At 37.8% G+C, this 18,353-nt stretch overlaps 2 protein-coding genes across 2 annotated transcripts; both read left to right on the top strand.

The window, feature by feature from the left end:
- Positions 1 to 228: 228 nt before the first annotated feature.
- On the top strand, positions 229 to 6,760 carry LOC102310077 (H-2 class II histocompatibility antigen, A-U alpha chain). The gene is made up of 4 exons (XM_005938061.2): positions 229 to 419; positions 2,830 to 3,087; positions 4,733 to 5,014; positions 6,219 to 6,760. The coding sequence occupies exons 1-4, from the start codon at positions 359 to 361 to the stop codon at positions 6,338 to 6,340; spliced, it is 723 nt and encodes a 240-aa protein (XP_005938123.1). The 5' UTR covers positions 229 to 358; the 3' UTR covers positions 6,341 to 6,760.
- Positions 6,761 to 6,867: 107 nt separating this feature from the next.
- Positions 6,868 to 18,353, top strand: ccndbp1 (cyclin D-type binding-protein 1; the record flags this gene model as incomplete). The annotated part of the gene is given in 11 exon segments (XM_005938062.3): positions 6,868 to 7,045; positions 8,906 to 8,965; positions 9,210 to 9,289; positions 9,518 to 9,599; positions 11,843 to 11,939; positions 13,755 to 13,828; positions 15,269 to 15,345; positions 15,672 to 15,931; positions 16,217 to 16,277; positions 17,813 to 17,859; positions 18,202 to 18,353. Coding segments are annotated over 11 exon segments (1,029 nt in total). The 5' UTR covers positions 6,868 to 6,963.

Here is an 18,353-nt window from a genome sequence, read left to right as displayed (position 1 = left end):
TCTATCTATCTATCTATCTATCTATCTATCTATCTATCTATCTATCTATCTATCTATCTATCTATCTATCTATCTATCTATCTGGATGGATGGATGGATGGATGGATGGATGGATGGATGGATATAACTGCCAAAAAACAAGCAATATTCTTATAATGCTTGAAACAAAATGTTGTTCAAAATGTGACAGCTTGGCTGTAGTTTCACTTCTAATTTGACTCTTTTCTGCCCTCTACAGAGCTTGCCCATAACTTCCTGTTCTACCCAAATACAGAGGTGAAATCCTTTCTGCTTGGCTGCTGCACACCGTGCTTTTTATCTTAGGAGCTGATGCTGAGATACAAGCCTTTTAACAGGGATGGCTTTTTCTGTGATTGCACTGATTTTAAGTGCTGGAGCTGCTTGTGGATATATACAAAGTAAGGCTACGACTGTCACTTGGCTTTTTGTGAGTAGCTCAGCTATGAGAAAGTGGAAGTATCCTGCAGAATTAAAAATGACTTAGTGTAGATGTTTGTTGTTTAAGTTGCAGGTATTGCTGTATCGGTGGTCATCATGAAACATGTTTTAACAGCCACAGTTAGTAAAGGATTACAAAAGGTAAAAAAACAACAACAACATCAGTCTACTTTAGTTATAGAGCTGTGCTACAGTAGGTGAGAATACAAGAGGAAGAAAAAACAAGAACTTGAATTTAAATGTCTTTCTCAGGAAATGTTTGCTGAACACCAGTCACATGGTAAAATCCGAGTAGTTTGGAATGTCTTGTTGTAATCTGAGCTCAGCCAGTGCTAGTTAAATTTGATGTTTTAAAATTGACAAAATGAGAAACTGTTAGATCAAGATGTCGACTCCAATTCTTACATTTGCTTTGAGTTTACAAAAATAATCTGTTGTACATTTAAATGACATTTAGCAATGTGACATTCAACAGTTTGTATTGCATTACATAGCTGGCTGGAAGTAGCGCCTGAAATTCTGGAATTTTTAAAGAGGATTTTAGGGGATTAAAATTCTGTATTGTGTTTGTACCTCTCACAATACAGATGCTACCAACTCACCTAACAACCATAACCAGGCCCATAACTAAATAAAAATGGAGGCCTTTGTATAAAAAAGGGTGTAATTCCCGAACAGCTAATGCTACTCTCTTTGTAAAGCCCTGAATTAATTCTGAAAGTCTGCGCTTCAGTGACATCTTCACTGTGGTGGTGTACAGAGGCAAAATGACAGAATCATTGGTATGATTTCCTAAGCTTGTTAGCACTTTATCATGAAGACAGAGTTAGGCACAACACCACTTTCTGTTCACTTCTGTTACATATTTAGTTACCTGCAGACACTAAGGTGAAATATGCTAGATAAAATGTGATGTTTTTGATGTTTTTGTGCATTGTGTTCTGCAAAAACAAAAAAGAACATTAGCAATTTATCATATCAGCACTTATATCCATGTATATCTGTGTCAGGCCAGTATTTGCACACAACGTCAGCCAAACAATATGTCTGCCTGGCTCAAGTTGAAAAGTTAGAATAACTGTCATAATGGAATCGTTATATATTTTCACCTTTAAAAAAAAATGTGAAAAATGCTGTTTGAGTTTAAAGTTTGAAATAAAACAAATGCCTCAATTTTACCAAATGATAACAGGCTGCTGGTTTCTGTTTATGTCAGCATATTGGAGTGCATGCCGGTAGCCTGAGGGGTTGTACTGTGAAGAACGTGCAGCACAGCCAAGCTCTGTATGCGTTAGTGGCTTGACCAAACCTAAAACCCCAACTGGAGATAATGTGTGCCATGACAGTGTTCCTTAGCTTTCTGCTTTCTGCTTCAGGTTCTGTGCATACTCATGAAAAGGGGTGTTTGACACGTCGCATGACTCTTTCCTTACAAAAATTGATCGTTGTGAGTGGAGCCTACGCTGACCTGCCCCAACCATAGACACTGTCAGATAATGATGAGAAAATGGTGATGAACAACATAACAATGTAATGGTAAAATGCAACACTGTTGCAAATAAGACAGGCAATTAATACTACAGAAAATTAATAATCAGCTGATTTAGTGCACAGAGTGGTAAAATAAACATTTTAATTCAAGTTAATATATTTATTTTAGTGCTGAGTGCACTCACTGTGCTAAGTGTATTTATAATGTGATGGCTCATTAGAGCTCTGAAACTTTAAAGTGCATACATTTAAAGATTAAAGGGTACTGTCCTATAGCGTAATAAAGGAGACATGGAAAGGTATTTTGTCAGCAGATTCAGGTGAAATTAATATGACTGACTGAACAAGTATTCTGTTCTGTGTTCAAGTAGCTGCAATTGGAGCAGTGTGAAAGAGACAGCAGCAGATTAAGCAGATTGGAGGCTGTTAGCCTAAGTGAAGATAAGACGAGCTGCAAACAGGGGAATACAGCTAACCAGGGTTTGCTAAAAGTGAGTGAGGTCTATCATTCCCAGCTAATCACATATGGACACCTGTGAAGTACTAAGTAAATATGGTAGTTCAAGCAAAGACACAGTGATTTGGTAAACGCAACGATTTTAGTGCCTAAACCTAAAGAACGAGTGAATACAAAACAACTCTAGAAGAGAAGTGTTGTGTCCTCACTTGACATAGAGTTGACTTAAATTAGCCAGTTAGACAGTAATTCATTAATTAACAACAATAAAAACTACTCCTTTATTTCAAACTAGAATATACTGAGTAGAAGAGCTACACCCCCTACCAGCCTGTTGGCTGCAGTTAAGGTCGGGGAAATCAGTGTGTAGAATGTTTGAACTGCTTCCATCATGTATTCATTTTGCACCTTCTTCTTTTCAGCACAGTCCCACAACTTCCATTACATCTATGGATGCTATGAATCTGATGATGTGCGGGTGGACGTTGTTGTTGACGACGACGTGGTTGCATATGCCGATTTCAACAAGAAAGAGGTAGTGTGGGTGTTACCTCACTTGCCACAACCTGCAAAAGACATCCAGAAAATGGCTTATGAACTCGCCAAAGCCAGCACTGCACACTGTCACAGCGTTTTGGGTAAAGCAAAAAATGCTGATCCCGGCGCTCCCCTACGGCAAGGTACTGATCTTGGCACACTTCATTGCGAGCATTCGTTTAGCTCAGCCTGATCGAGGGGAAGAAAGAACACTGTTGATCCAACTGAAAGCAGATGTAACCAGAAAGAATTAAGAGAGCACATACCGGGTTTAAAATATCTCTTTTCTGTGACTTACTTACACAAGCTGCTTTGAAACTAAGTGCTCCAGGCAGGTGCTAGACTGGTGGAGCCTTAATTACACAGCTAATCAGTGACCTTCTCTCTGGCTTGAAAAATATATTGAGACAGAATCACCTTTGAAAAGTAATTATATACTATTAAATTAGCTTGAAACTTGTGTTACAGTGGCCTTTCTAAACTACTCTAAGGCAGTCTCCTTCCATAAACTGAACTCTTCTGCTTATGCCAGCATTTTATTAGAAATTATAGATAAGATGAACAAATGCAATGTGTGTGGTGTCATTTCGTGTGGCAAACTCACAGAGAATAGCTGCCTGACTCTGTAGACTGTTATTTTAGTGTTTGGAGTTTCTCTCAAATGAAAGTGCAGCATAGTTGGTGATGATGAAAAACAAAGCTCAAAGAGGGTCAAGTGGCAATGAGAAAATATTCTGGAGGTCAGCACAGGTACAAATCATTTCTTTTCAATCCAGCCCATTATGTCTGTGAATTATAACCATGCACTGCTGGATATCTCATTCTGCTTCTCAGCACAGATTAAATTAAACTGTCAATAGAGCATTTTAGCTTTGTTATTACTCCGCTGACTGCACAACGTAATGTCTACAGAATAATGACACCATTAATGTTTAGATTGTTTCCATATAAGCTTTACTTTTGCAGTCTGTCTGCCATAGCGTATGAACTTTCCAGTGAAAAAGCAGTCGGTTCCCATCTTTATTTATTACCTTTTTATATTTAGTACCTTTATTTACTTTACGAGTTAATTAGACAATATAATTTTAAGGAATAAATGTTCAAAAAACTGCCTGATGTAGCAAAAATGACACAAGTGAAAACTCTCATATGCAAATTAATATTTGTTTCTCATCAGAAGGCTCAATAAACACTCAGAATTTTCTGGCAATTATTTCATGGTTCAGCCTTGAAATTAATAAACGTATCAATAAGGCCTCCTCACCTCAAAATTCTCATATATTTATTTCTTTTTTTCGGTTGGTTTGTAAACAAAGTATTTAGTTTTTCTTTTATCATATTTTTAAATCAGAAGCCTGGCTTATATTTTAATTTTTGAGTGTTTTTTGGGCCTAGTTTTAGTTGTTAGTTTTGGTTTAGTTAACTGCTATAACTTTGTGATGAACATGTAACCTGCAGAAAGATGATGACAGAGAAGCAACTCATTTAAAAATGCTACAGTCCCATTAGGAGCCCCTCTGGCTTCTACTGGCACATTTGCAGTTTTTTTTTTATGGTAATAGTCTCGTTTAAATATTAAAATAACCTCCGGCACCAACAATGTTTGGCAAAAAAAAAAAAATGCAAAAGAAAATACAATTTTCATTTTTTTTTTTATGCTTAAATGTCTCTGTCAATGTCTTACATTTTAAATCTGTGAATTTGTTATATATTCTTAATTCTATCAAGGTAATATTTCTTGGGGGGGATTTTGCTCTAAAAGTATGAAATGTGTCCCTCTTTGACCAGATCCTCCTGACATCTACATCTATACCCGGTATGAGGGGGAGGCTAGTGTGATGAACACTCTCTTTTGTGTGGCCAACCACTTCTACCCACCCACCATCAACTTCACATGGACCAAGAATGGAGTGGAGCTCACAGAGGGCATGGCAAACTTACGTTATCGTCACAATCGTGATGGGACATTCCACATGATTTCTACGCTTCTGTTCACTCCAAAACCTGGAGACTATTATATCTGCACGGTGGAACATCAAGCTGCGCAAGTGCCTATCAGCAAGAGCTGGGGTAGGATTATTACCTTATAATATAAAGTGCCTGAAGTAACTGCTGTTGTGATTTGGCACTTCATAAATAAAATTGAATTAAACTGAACTGAACTGTTTTTATGAATAAGCCAAGGACTCTTGAAATTCTCCCCAGTAGACAATCAGGTGATGATACCAATTATAGAAACCCTCCTGCAATACCAATACTGTGTTAGATTACATTTTTCTTTTTACATGTAAGGTCTGCAACATTATCGCTTTCATACATCCTAGATTAGCAACTAAAATAAAGCTGTTTGAAGCAAAAAGCAGCCTCCTAACATTCATGTTCTGTGAATCGGGGAACCCTCCATCTACCGTCTGATGTCTTATATTTAATTTATGCTTCCTATTGTCATCCTTCTAAGCAGTTGCACATGTCAAAAGTGATATCACAATTCACTTGATTTGTATTGTAATATGGTTTTTGTAAACCTCGCTATTGGTTGGAGGCATGGATCTATGAGAAGGTTCGGTCATGTTAATGCTGGAGCTCAAAAATATCCAGCTTAGATAGAGGGAAGAGGTGCAACAGTTTAAAAAAAACAAGGAATCCTGAAGAAATTTTTAAAACATACAAAGAAATTTTTTTCATTTGACTTCTTCTTGTTCCACACCAGCGCTGATGCAGAGTTGCAGCACTTACAACTTAGGAGAAAACTACAATGAGTCCAAGCGTGCCTCAAGCAAAAAAATATGTTTGGCTTTGGTTGCTGACATGTGCAACATGCCAATATTAGGGGCTTTTGGGCTAGCTAGAGGATATCCAGGAAATGATTTCCTGTTCTCTGTGCTGGTAACTGTTAACAAATGTAGGTAAAATTTTAAAGGCTAAAGAAAAACTGAGTAGCTTTCACATGAAAACCAGTGTTTTCTTGACTGAAGCATAATCCTTTTTTCACACCTTTACCTGCATACAACCAAAGCCTGCTCGAATGCAGTTTAGAAACATTAAAAGCTTTGCTAACAGATTCTTTGCAGTCTTGCACAGCTATCTGTTTATTGTGATAAATGCCTCCTTTGCAGACTCTATATTAAAAAAAGTCATCTGGCTTCCTATGTTTACCTTAAATAACAACAGTCATAGAATTATTACAAGAAGGCCTTTTTAGACATAAACAGATGCAATTTTCAGTCATTTTCAAAATACACAAATAAAATATTTTTTTTTATTTTATTTTCAGACTTGAAGGAAAATAAGAGGAGCAGAGTGAGCCCTGCAGCCGTGTTTTTCGGTGTGAGTGTCGTTTTGTGCGTGATGGGATTCGGGACCGGAGTCTTCTTTTTCATCAAGCAGCCAAATTAATGTCTTCAAATTTGAGATTGAAATAATTAAATAAAAGTTAATCATTCAATCTTTAATCCTCTGATTAACTGGTTTTATATGTACAAGTAAAACACATCAAAAAACATCCAGATTCTTGTGCTTACAGATAACCTCTCTATATCACTGCATTAATGGTAAATGACAGTTTGTTTACTTAATGTGTTTAATGTGTACTTACAATTTGTATTGTTTTTCACTTGACGATGTGGTTTTAATATACTTTGATTTTTAATAAATAGATAATTACTGGGGTTGTTATACAACAGTGTATGGCTGTATAGCACACAGACCTACAAAATAATTTGTGTAGAATAATTCATCCCTGCTAAGAATTTATAGATAAATAAAGCAAACATCTTGCACAACTGTGAACTAAAGAGTTGTAATGTCTTTGTTTGTTTGGTTTGAGGTAGGTATGCGGGCTTGTTTAATAGTTTTTGAAGACTAGCTCGTTGGCGCCCTCTGCTGCACTCCTGGCTGAATGGCAGTCGGGTAAGCAGGCGGCGGCGCCGTTGTTTCATTTATTTTTGTCCCCCTATCAACGGGCTCCTCTTATGTAGTTCCACAACACGCATGTAACACGATCCACAAACTCTGGCGACATGAGTGCTGATAGTTGTGGTGGAAAAGTGGCTTTGCGGAATCTGGTTAACTCCATCAACTGTATCCGAGACCGAGTCAGAGGTAACTGCGCCACATTATCTGTCTGTGTTGTCACAAATGAAACTGCTTAACCATAAAAGCTTATGTCAAGCTAGCTAAACGTGCTAATATATGTGCTAAAATATGTGCTAACATTGGTATAAACTTTATTGTTAACTGTTGTAGATTTACGAGTTTAACTGTTTGTTAAACTCGATTCGTGAGTTTAGCAGCAGTTAACGAGTTTGACTGCTGTTTGTTAGCAGACAAAGACGGGGATTTAACTAATGTAACATACAGCGATAAAGACATTTGGCACTTTATTACGTGACCCAGCTACATTTAGCTGCTAATTCATGTTCGCTTTTATTCAGGTTTTTATTCCCAGGTGTTGTAGAAAATGGAGGTTGGGACTTTTTGTCTTGCTTTTTCAGTTATATTATCTTGTCCTCATCTTAACTGACCTAAATGTGACATTAGACATCAGTGTTACTCGGTATATAGAGTGTGTTTCATGAGTCAGTTTTGTGAACAAAAACAACTGCTTGTGCAGGACATAAGAATACTTAAAGGTTTGCTTTTACAAAAGTGTAAATCTGAAATACGAAAATAACAAAATGGACAATATCAGACATTTTAATACGAAAAAAAAAATGTTTATCAAGACAAACATACAGACAGGAACTAAAGCGCCACTCAGCCCTAAGTGGCCCTTTAGTTACTGCCATAAATCCAAAACACCTACTTTGTTGTCCTCATCAAAATATTCAGACATTTCATTATGTCCAAAGCAGTGGCTAGCTAATTGTAGTTGATCATTTAATTATTGAATTTTTCAATCTAGTTTATTAATTATTTAGTATGAGGTCCGTGTTTTTCTGTACATGGGAGGTTTTGGTCTTCCCTCTGAAGAAAACCCAGTATATAAAAGCCCAAATATGTTTGTTTTTTTTCTCCAAAGTAATGTCCAGAAATGACACAGAAATGCACTGACTTCTGTTAACACTTGAGAAGATGAGTCTGATCAAAACTGACAGCTTTAACCCAAGAAACCCTTAAATAATAAAGATTGTAAGAAAGAAATATTTTTTGTGCCATGGAGTTGTCTTTAAATCCTATTTTCTGACCGCTTATCCATTTCACAGTGATTTTAAATAGCAATAGAAGCTAATTCTCCTTTTTCAGAAGTTGAAATTAGATTATTTAAAGAATAAATTATTTTAATAATTGTTTATACTGAAAATAATTCTCTGCACTTTGATAACAGTGAAGTTGCAAGGAGTAAAGGTAGTGAAGGTTAGATGAGTAGGCCTGGGGGTCAACCATCCAAAACAACAGACAGTGCACAAGAAGAGATTTCCAGCAGGCTGGAGACGAGGTGTCACGGGTGATCTTTTGACAGAGGGATAGCAGCAAGAGTGAAAGGGGAGGTTTACAAGATCGTAGTTTGAACTTCTATGATGTATGGGTTGGAGACAGTGGGACTAAAGTGGGGAAAAAACAGGAGGTGGAGCTGGAGGTGGCAGAGTTTAAGAATTTCTTTGGAGTTATCAGTATGGACAAGATTAGAAATAAGTACATCAGATGGACAGATCAGACTGAGCAGCACAAAGTTAGAGAGGCAAGGCAGAGATGCTTTGAACATGTGCAGAGGAGGGATATGGAATATCCTAGGCAAAGGGTGTTGTATATGGAGCTGCCAGGCAGGAGAAAAGGACCACAGAGAAGATTCATGGATGTAGTGAAGGAAGACATGCCAAGGTTTGGTATGACAGAAGAGCATGCAGGGACAGGATGAGATGGAGACAGATGATCGACGGAGCAGCCAAAAGAAGAAGACTCCCCTGCAGTTTAGCTTAAGAACTAGAACCAAGAATTTAGAACATTTTTTTTCCTTCGCAGATGGAGAATCAAACGAGTCCGATGGAGCATTCAACCTCTCCAACTTCTGGGACACTTTGAGTTGAGTATCATGATCTCTTGCTGCTGTTTCAGCTCCTAGACTTTTGAACATCCTTTGACAACTGGATGATGTTCATGTCTCGTTACAGTGAATGTTTTGTGAGAAATGTATTTGCATCGTTTTTATAATGTTTTTGCAATGACTCATTTGATATTTAAAAAAAAAAGAAAAGAAAAGAAGCATTAGGATAATTCCTTCCTTCATGGTCTTGTTGTTACATGATGCAACTGTCTGTGTCAACAGATCAGGCAGTGAAGGCAGTGTCCCAGGAAGCCACTAAACTCAGCCTGGCCTTCTCCAAACCTCCTCTGCCATCACAACAGGTCAGATTATTTCTGTAATCATGAAGGTTTCTCACTGAGCTGATAAACAGATTGTTTTGAAGTCTGGTATAGTGTAAAAATAAGAAATGATGATGATGATGTGAGCTGAGCTCTTACTTGGAGCCATAAATTATTGTCATGTATCTCAGGGTCTTGAATTTCCACATAAAGCTTCTAAAGACCATTACATCATTTGTTTTCTGTCTGTTTTTCCTCCACAATCTCCAGGATGGAGAGAAGCTGGCAGAGTCCATCATGAAGAGCATCCTCACACTGTCCACAGTGTATTACTGGCTACCTAAGAGCCAAGGTAAAACCCTGTGAACAGCAGAATAGTTATGTTGTATTCAGACGAGCGAGGTGAATACGTTGCACTGCATTCAGGTTTTTGGACCATTTCACAATAACAGAATATCGCAATACACTTGTCAATCTAATCCAGACTCCAAAAGCCAGAGCAAGTGCCCGTCTGTGGGCTTATCTATTTACTTCAGTGCGACGCGCTTCTATGTTTACTACGGTAGTACTAACAGAAGTCTTCACTCACCCTATTTTTTTGGAAAATAGGAACAACTTATTGAAATGTGCAATTATAGACTGCAATACAGTTAATGAGGCAAAAACAGTTCGTATAATTCTAACAAGCATCAAAGTCAATATTTGGTATGACCCCTCTTATTCTTTAGCACAGCCTGAACTCTCTTAGGCAAACTCGTCTTCTATTTGTCTTGTTTCCTCAGACTTTTTAAGGACACACTGTGCATCTCTGTTCCACTCACAGTGAGACAAAGTGAGAGGGGGGGGAAAAAGAAAGTATATCCAATGTAGCAACAGCAGTATTCACACTTTAGCTCAGTGTTAAAGTCTCACAAATAAATAGCATAAATATATATTTTTGTTATTTTACTACTAAAATCATGCAATATAAATGAAGCAAACTGTATTCGTGGATACATTTATGTGTCACATTATATTTGACAAATTTAGGAAAGAATAGTTTAGGTTTAACCTGATATTGCCTTAAGTATACAGATTGATTTCTAGTCTTTTCCTAGAGTGGTGTGTGAATGACTGAATGTAGTGTAAAGCGCTATACAAATACAGGCCATTTACATTCAAGTGTACAGCTTGATAATTTAACACTGGTATCAGTAGGTATCTGAAGCTGAGTTGTCTGAATCGGACTGGAGAAGATTGATGCGTCCTTACCCACTTATTCACCACTTTTAGCCACTGCAACCTCCAAAGTACAACCAGAGACTGGAATTAAGTAATAGTAACATTGTTTTTGAACTTACAGCTCATTCTGTGTAATCACATGGCACAAATACTTCACTTCACATTAGGGCTGCCACGATTAGTCGACTAGTCACGATTACGTCGACTATCAAAATCGTCGATGACTAATTTAATAGTCGACGCGTCGTTTGAAGCTTTGTAAGATCCCAAAAGACACAGGAATAAGTAGAAGGATTTAAGAGCGTAATAACGGACTGAAACAGAAGATGGCAGCACTGCATGTACAAGGATGCCAGCTGCCGTTAAACCCCGAAGAAGAAGAAGAAGCTGTGTCCCAGAATTCATAGCGCAGCCCAGCTCACTTTCCAACAATGGCGGCAGCTAGTTAGTTTTAATATTACTCTTATTATTCTTTCTGGGTCACAAAATAAACGTTTAACATATTTTCAGGCGAGAATGTTGCTGTGTAAACCTCAAATATCGGCTCAGTTTATCAGGACACCACATATTCTCAAAAGCACTCCGACGTTTTCGGAGACGTCTGTTACCCACTAGCTCGATAGCTAGCCGGGGGCAAGGCTCACTAGAGCCGTGGGAACACCGGACTCCCGTCTTTCGCTACTCAGGTTAAACATGATATATATATAAGTCACTTAGATAACTTAAAAATGTTATTGTTTGGCTTTTTTCAGTATTTTATTTGTTCCTGAGTAAATCGGTTTGGCTGAGATTAAAGTTATAGTTTTTACACAGCTGAATAAACGTCAAGCAGACAACTGATTATCAGAAGTGTGAGATGCTCCAGAATATACTCCAGTGTCCTGTTATATTTTAGATAGCAAGGAGTTTATTAAACTTCACCGAAACAATCTGCAAATTTAATTAAAATTTAATAAACTATCATCTTGTCTTTATTTTTAGTTAGCACATACCTTACACACTTAAAGCTGTAAGCTAATGATAGTTATATAAGAGCAGGTGCTGCTGGCGCAATAAGCTGTACGTTTTACATTCAATGGATGATGATCTGATTAGTCGACTAATCGCAAAAAATAATCTGTGACTAGTCGACTATCAAAATAATCGTTTGTGGCAGCCCTACTTCACATTTGGTTTGAATAGAACAAGTGTGATTCAGTGGTTGCGAACTAAAAAATAAAACTTATGTACAGAAACAGTCATTATAACTTTCTTGATGCTGATGCTGTCAACATTTATTGTGTTGTGAGTTGATTTGAAATACATGTAGATCTGTACCTTTATTGCGACTTCAGTGTCAGAGTGTTTGGACCTTCTGTTCTCTCGGTGTCTCAGGGCTGGCTCTGCGCCGACTGGTCAGAGATGCTACTGTCGAGGTTCTAGAGGGAGTTGCACAACTGGTAGAGGTCATAATGAGCTCACCTGTAGAAAGGTATGGACACCAAACCCAGCGTTTTACATGTGGGACCTGGGAAATTGGGAAATTTTAATTTTGTCTTTCAATGATTACAAGGTAAACAACAAGGTAAAGAAAATAGCATAAGGCTTGCATCGATGCCGACATTTTGTTGTTTGTTGGTGTTATTTGTTTGCAATGGTTTACGTTCCTCCATAATAGAAATCTGTCAGAATATAAAAATCACACCAGGCGAAATAAACAAATTCTGCATATTACAGTTACTTATGTAAGGACATGAGTTTTAAGGTGAATTAAACGATCTGTTTCACAGTGAGATTTAACCAGATCTCTCCTGGCTGGTGACTACATGGTTCAGATGTAGTAATGGTACTGAGTTTGTACGACCATATTTTTCAGAAATCTGTCATGTTTCTGTCATTTCTGAACATTTAATGGGTAAAAAATATAATTTTTAGAATCAACTGGTAGCACCAAAATAGGACTTGGGGAAATCCCGTGATTAAAAAAAAAAAAGAGTGCTCTCCGCATTAATGCGTTAATGCACCCGTGTAAGGGGTTACTCGGTGTTAGCGCAGACCCATCTGGAGTGCAGAATCGACAAAGCTAGGACAAACTGCCTGAAATGCTGTGACAGAGACATTTCAGGGATTTTGAGTCAGTCTGCGCTCCAGGTGGATTAATTGTTAATCTCGTTAATTGTGATAACAGCGTTAACATGTTTAAGCCGCGTTAGATTAGCCTGTTTTAACGCGTTAACGCTGACAGCACTACTTTATAAACCAAAGGTAGATTATATATTTACTCTTTGTTGCAGAAGCACCACCAGGAGTAAACATTTATAAAAGCTTCAGATTTAGGAGATTATATTTCTATTTTAAGCAAAACAAAAACAGTAAGTTGTAAGGTATTTTCTTTATATTCCCCTTTCTAGGGCTGCTCAATTAATCGAATTTTAATCACGATTACCTCCCTCGTGCTTTACTCTCGCGCTGCTCCGTGTGACAAATCGAGCGCACCTCTCTGCATTTCGAACACGTGTCAGAGCAGCGGTCCCCAACCTTTTTTGCGCCACGGACCGGTTTATGCCCGACAATATTTTCATGGACCGGCCTTTAAGGTGTCGCGGATAAATACAACAAAATAAAACTAGTACCGGTACCGAAAAAAAGAAATTTATTCATAACACACGTGAAAAGACCCAGGAAAACCGAGTAAACGATAAAAACGATAACAAAATAACGCTGAAAACCGATAAAAACCCTGAAAACTATACATTTCACACCTGAGCCTCAACTCTCGCGGCCCGGTACCAAACGACTCACGGACCGCTGATTAAGAGGACCCGAGGGAAGCTCGGAAAGCTAAGCAGAAGTTATTTGGAGAGGAGAGTGACTGCCGTTGGTTGAAAAGAGAGGTAAAAAAAAACTTCAGTGGTGTGGAAACATTATGGGTTGCGGAGTCAGACGTGGATCAAGTAGACAAGTGTGTAAACTTTGCTACAGTGTGTAGCTGCACCACAGAGCAACACTGCAAAGTTCACTAAACATAGATGTTTACATTTTTCATTTATTTTTTATATTGCAAACATTTGCACTGTTATCAGTATTTGCACACTATTTTATATTATTTTTTGACAATCTTTAAAGTCATTATTCAATACATTGTTATTGTTAAATAAATATCGTCAAATAATCGAGATCTCAATTTCAGTGAAAATAATCGTGATTATCATTTTTGCCGTAATCGAGCAGCCCTACCCCTTTCTGTTTTATTTTCTTCTTAATTTATCATCTTCTTCCTCGTTCTCTTTCCAACACTTTCTTCCAGCCTCAGCCAGGAACAGCTGATGTCAACAGGAGGAGTGTGGTCTGCCTGCGACCAGTTCCCTCAGTTGTCAAAAGGTCCGTTGACAAAGACAAAACAAAACAAACCAGTAAAATGATGTTTAACTCCAGCCTTTCAGGGAGTTCTTTTATGATACTTTGAAACAGTGGGGTTTTAGGAAAAGAAGCAATGAAACACTATAGATTTGGAAAAATTATGCATGAAGTATCAAAGTAAAAATAAGTATTCTGCAGAAAAGTGTTCCACATCACTGTTAAACTGATTAGTATTATTGCTGCTTATCTTTAAGGTTGAGCTTATTTAAAATATTTCATATTTAAGTTTAATGTTCAGCATATTTTATGAAGCATGTCGTGGCTGTCTTGTGAGGACCACATATTGCAGAAAAAACAAACTGTTGTTCATGAGCTCTGAAACACAACCCTACAAGTTGATTTTTTTTTTTAAGTATACAGTGCTAGCTGAGCCAGCACCTGGTTGTTTTGCTTGTTTTTTTAGACTAGATATAGTCAGAGATGCCTGCCTTTCTCCATCATTGTCAGCTTTCCTATCTAATGTACTAAAGGCATTATTAACAGTTTTTTCACTCTTCATCTTCTCTATCTCTATATCAAACATGTTGGCCAAGCTGGTTAGCAAGAGGAAACTATGATGATAAATGCCAGGAACCTGTCTACTTGCCAATGCTAGTTGTTTCCACAGGGCGTGCAGATTGTAACTGATCCCAGAGCAGTGAAAGTGGACCCAGTGACAGCTGTCAAAGATCTGAGGTTTATCCACAATGCATATGTGCAAACCACCAGAGAAAAGGTGGCCAATCGGCTCCAGTCATTGTTAATTGAGACAGATAAACCAATAAAATGGAGACAGCTGCAGTTTCCTATGATTATGAAACAAGTGGAGCTTTAAGCGGTGATAGCCAGCTGTGGCCACAAGACGGCTTCATGACAGCACTGTGACATAAAAGGACAGAGATTTCTTTACTTTTGTGTGTTTTATGTGCTTGGCCTGACAGAACGCAGTCCTGCTTTGAAGTTACATGTTAATATTAGAAGCAGGAGATATCTTTACTTTGATAATGCTTTATATGCCTTTACATTGATTATGACAGCAATAGCAGTATTACCATTAAGCCTGCAGGTGGGGATGTTTTTCTCCCAGTCTAACTCCCAGTCTGTGTATCAGTGCCATAAGCTATTTCATCAAAACCAAAATGTCTACATTTAATAAAGAACAGGTGTGAATTCTATCCATTTCTATCCATTTCTATTCATTTTTGGATTGTTAGAAACATTAAAACAGAGAAAGTACATTTATCCACAAATTTTTAGCGTCACAGTTAAGTGATCAAAAAATCTGCCGTCAGACGAGTGTTTTAGCTGATACACAAAATAAGAAAACTTTAAATATTGATATAGGAGGATTCTAGTCTTTAACTGGTAATTTTGCTCAAAGTTTTACAAGGTTTTAATAATGGGTGTATTGATCTTCTCTAGATAATAAGGCAGCAGTGGTCGTGGTTCTGTTGTGTGAGGTTCGAGTTGTGAAAGATGCCATAGAGGAAATTGAACAGGTATACACACACTGTGAATTTCATATTTGCTCTGGTGTTTATAACTAGGCCTTTATTTCAACATTATTATTATCATTATTATTATTATTATTATTATTATTATTCGTTCAGTTTTAGAAGTTTTCTTTGTGTATTTTTTTATAATAATAAAGCCAGCAGTGCCAGAAAGTGCACTTGAAGCTGGCTGATGAAAGAAAGTCAGTCCCCATAGACTCCAACTTTACAGCAAAATTGAATATGTTTATATTCTGGTATGGTTTTGGTCTAGTTTCACCTCTCATAAGAACTGTAATGGCAAAAATATGTTGCCTATCAAATCCCATCAGGCATTAGCTGAGGGTGAAGACCCATTCAACGACGTACTCGATGATGACCAGGACGGAGATGAACCCCGAGGCAACCAGGATATGTACTGGTCAGAGAACGATCGGCAGGTGATTGGTGCGTGCCAGGGACTAATAAAAGCAGCAGCAGCTTGTCTGAGGAAACTTAAATCAGCTGTCAAATCCAACGGTGACTTCAGCACTCCCCAGAACGTGTCACAGCTTGACGACTTGGCTGATATCAGCAAAGAAATCAGCCCTGGGTAGGCACATGCATACAAACATACACACACACACACAGGGGTCAAGACTTCACACTAGTAGAAACAAAAAGAACTAAACAGCACAAAATTTCTAACAGTTAGACCCTGGATGCTTATACTTCTTTAACTAATGCGGACGTTCTTATATGTTATATAAATAATTATGGTTTCCATAGTTTTTATGCAAATCAAAATGTGTGTTTGGGGTCATAATTAAGGTGCAAGTTTTAATGATGTCACAGTCATGCAGACTCACCTTTGTCGTTGGTTGTCTTTTCTCCTTAGCGTTGATGATCTGGCCCTTTGTCTCTACCCCCCCATGGATTATAATGGCGTCGAAACCAATGTAAGACACACTTTCATCCAATGGGATTAAGAACGTTTTGGTTACAGCTCTGATCAAAAGTTCACAAAGTCAGCCACCTGAAAAAGCTGACAGTGATCTGAGTGTTTCATTTTTAAATGTAGACCTTTTATAAAATCTCCAAATATTTGGTTAGAGTCGGCTTACTTCGGGTTGTAACTTCATTGCTCAGTGTGTCATGCTGTTTCCAGGCCTGTGGTGTTGATCTGCTTGTGTAATTTATGTGAACTGTGCTGGTATGTAAAGTGACAAGAGTGCAGGGGAGTGGAGTCAGATGTGCACAGGAAAGCTTTTAACTTCAGTTGATCGCCGTTTCACTCCCTTGCTTTTTCACAAGACAGCATATAGATAATGTAAAGAATCGCAGGGAGCCAAACAACTGAAAATCCCCCCCACCTGCTCTGATACGTACTGCTGTAAATGGGTAGGAGAAACTACCATTTGTCCACAGTTGCCCGCTTACACAGTTTTCTAAAAATTGCTAGCTTGCCCCTCCCTCCTGATGACCTCATGCATTTTGTGAAAGAAAGTTTGACGTATAAGGGAGCAGCATTTAATCTGTTATGTCTGACAATCATGAAAAGCGATCATTTTATGACTCTGCAGTTGCACAACCTAACACTGAGAGCAAACAAAGAAATGTTATTATAAACAGGGCATGAGCATTTCTTTGTGGTCAAGAAGGAATATTCTTGACTTTCCTAAAAAGTATATTTGTGCTTCTGAATTTTCTCAGTTCACCACTCTTTTTCCAAAGTATTGAACACAGCTCAGACTGTATTTTTACTAAACAGCAAATTAAATGTATTAGAACTACACTTTTAAATGGGCCTGTTATAATCTTTATTTATCATATTATGGGCTGTGGTGTAGCCTCTCAGATCATCCTCTGTTTAAAAACAAATCGTTTTATTTTATGACTCCTTTTATTGCGACTTTCTTCTGATTGGCCACATTTTACAAATAAAAGGTTTGGACAGTAGATGAGTGGGACTTCTGTGATTAGAGTCAGAGCTGTGTGCCTGAGATGACGATATTCAGGATGTCCAATCTCTGACGTATTGATCCAAAAAAACATGTTATGAAACAGAGTGTTTAGAGGGGACTCAAGTCTGAATTTATACAGTTGGGGAATTATTTATTTGATCCTCTACTGAATTTCTAAGTTTGCTTACTTACAAACAAATGAACAGTCTTTCATTTTTAGGGTAGTTTCATTTTAATAAAGAGAGACAGAATGATGAGAATGAGAAATATAGAAGAAAAAACACATTACATAACGTTATAAAGTAATCTTGCTTCATGGGGTAAGGATGATCTTGAAAAAGGTGATGGATCAGTCAAAAACTATATGAAAGGAGCTTGTTGATGATCCAAAGGCAGCCGAGAGTCTCTATGTTCTTTTGTAAGTTGGCAAACTTAAAAATTCAGCAGGAGATGAAATAATTTCTTTCTCTCTTCATGATATATAAACGTAGAACCTGAATAAAGACATTGTTTTTTTTTTCTCTCAACAGGTGTGTAAATTAGCAGCACTTCTAAAGAAAGTTCTGGAAATCATCAGGTAAGAGTCACTACAGTCAAAACAAAATGTTCTTGGACATTTTAGGTTAAGTGACATTACAACATAACATGAAAATAAAACTGGAAAGCAGATTGTGCCTGGTCTAATTTGTCAACCAGTTTCCCTCGGGGAAAGTAGTTGGGTGTGTTAGAGAATGTTGAGAAAGAGGTGGGTGGAGTTTCTGAGAATCTGATCTTATCTGATCATGTTGTGTTACATCTTTTCGGGTTGCATGAACACTGAACATGACTTGTTCACATCAATGTTGGACAATCTGGTTTCTTTCTATGAGTGATGTGAGAGGAAAATGCTCTTTTATTGACTCTGTTTATCATTGTTCAGGTCCAGTCACGTGTGTGGGGAGTCAGAACTGACCTGGGTTCAGTTCTTAGATGGAGCCATCGATCACAACCTGCAGAAAGCCAAAGACCTCATTCAGCAGGAAAGCTAGTGTATCTGTGCAGTTACGCGTGTTCCTGTTGTTTTGTTTTGGG

Source organism: Haplochromis burtoni, unplaced genomic scaffold, assembly GCF_018398535.1.
Source record: "Haplochromis burtoni strain Fernald_Lab_line unplaced genomic scaffold, NCSU_Asbu1 Contig_239, whole genome shotgun sequence".
In the NCBI taxonomy this organism is placed as follows: Eukaryota; Metazoa; Chordata; class Actinopteri; order Cichliformes; family Cichlidae; genus Haplochromis; species Haplochromis burtoni.
The sequence above is the reverse complement of the archived record's forward strand: the minus strand, read 5'-3'. Positions and strand labels throughout refer to the sequence as shown.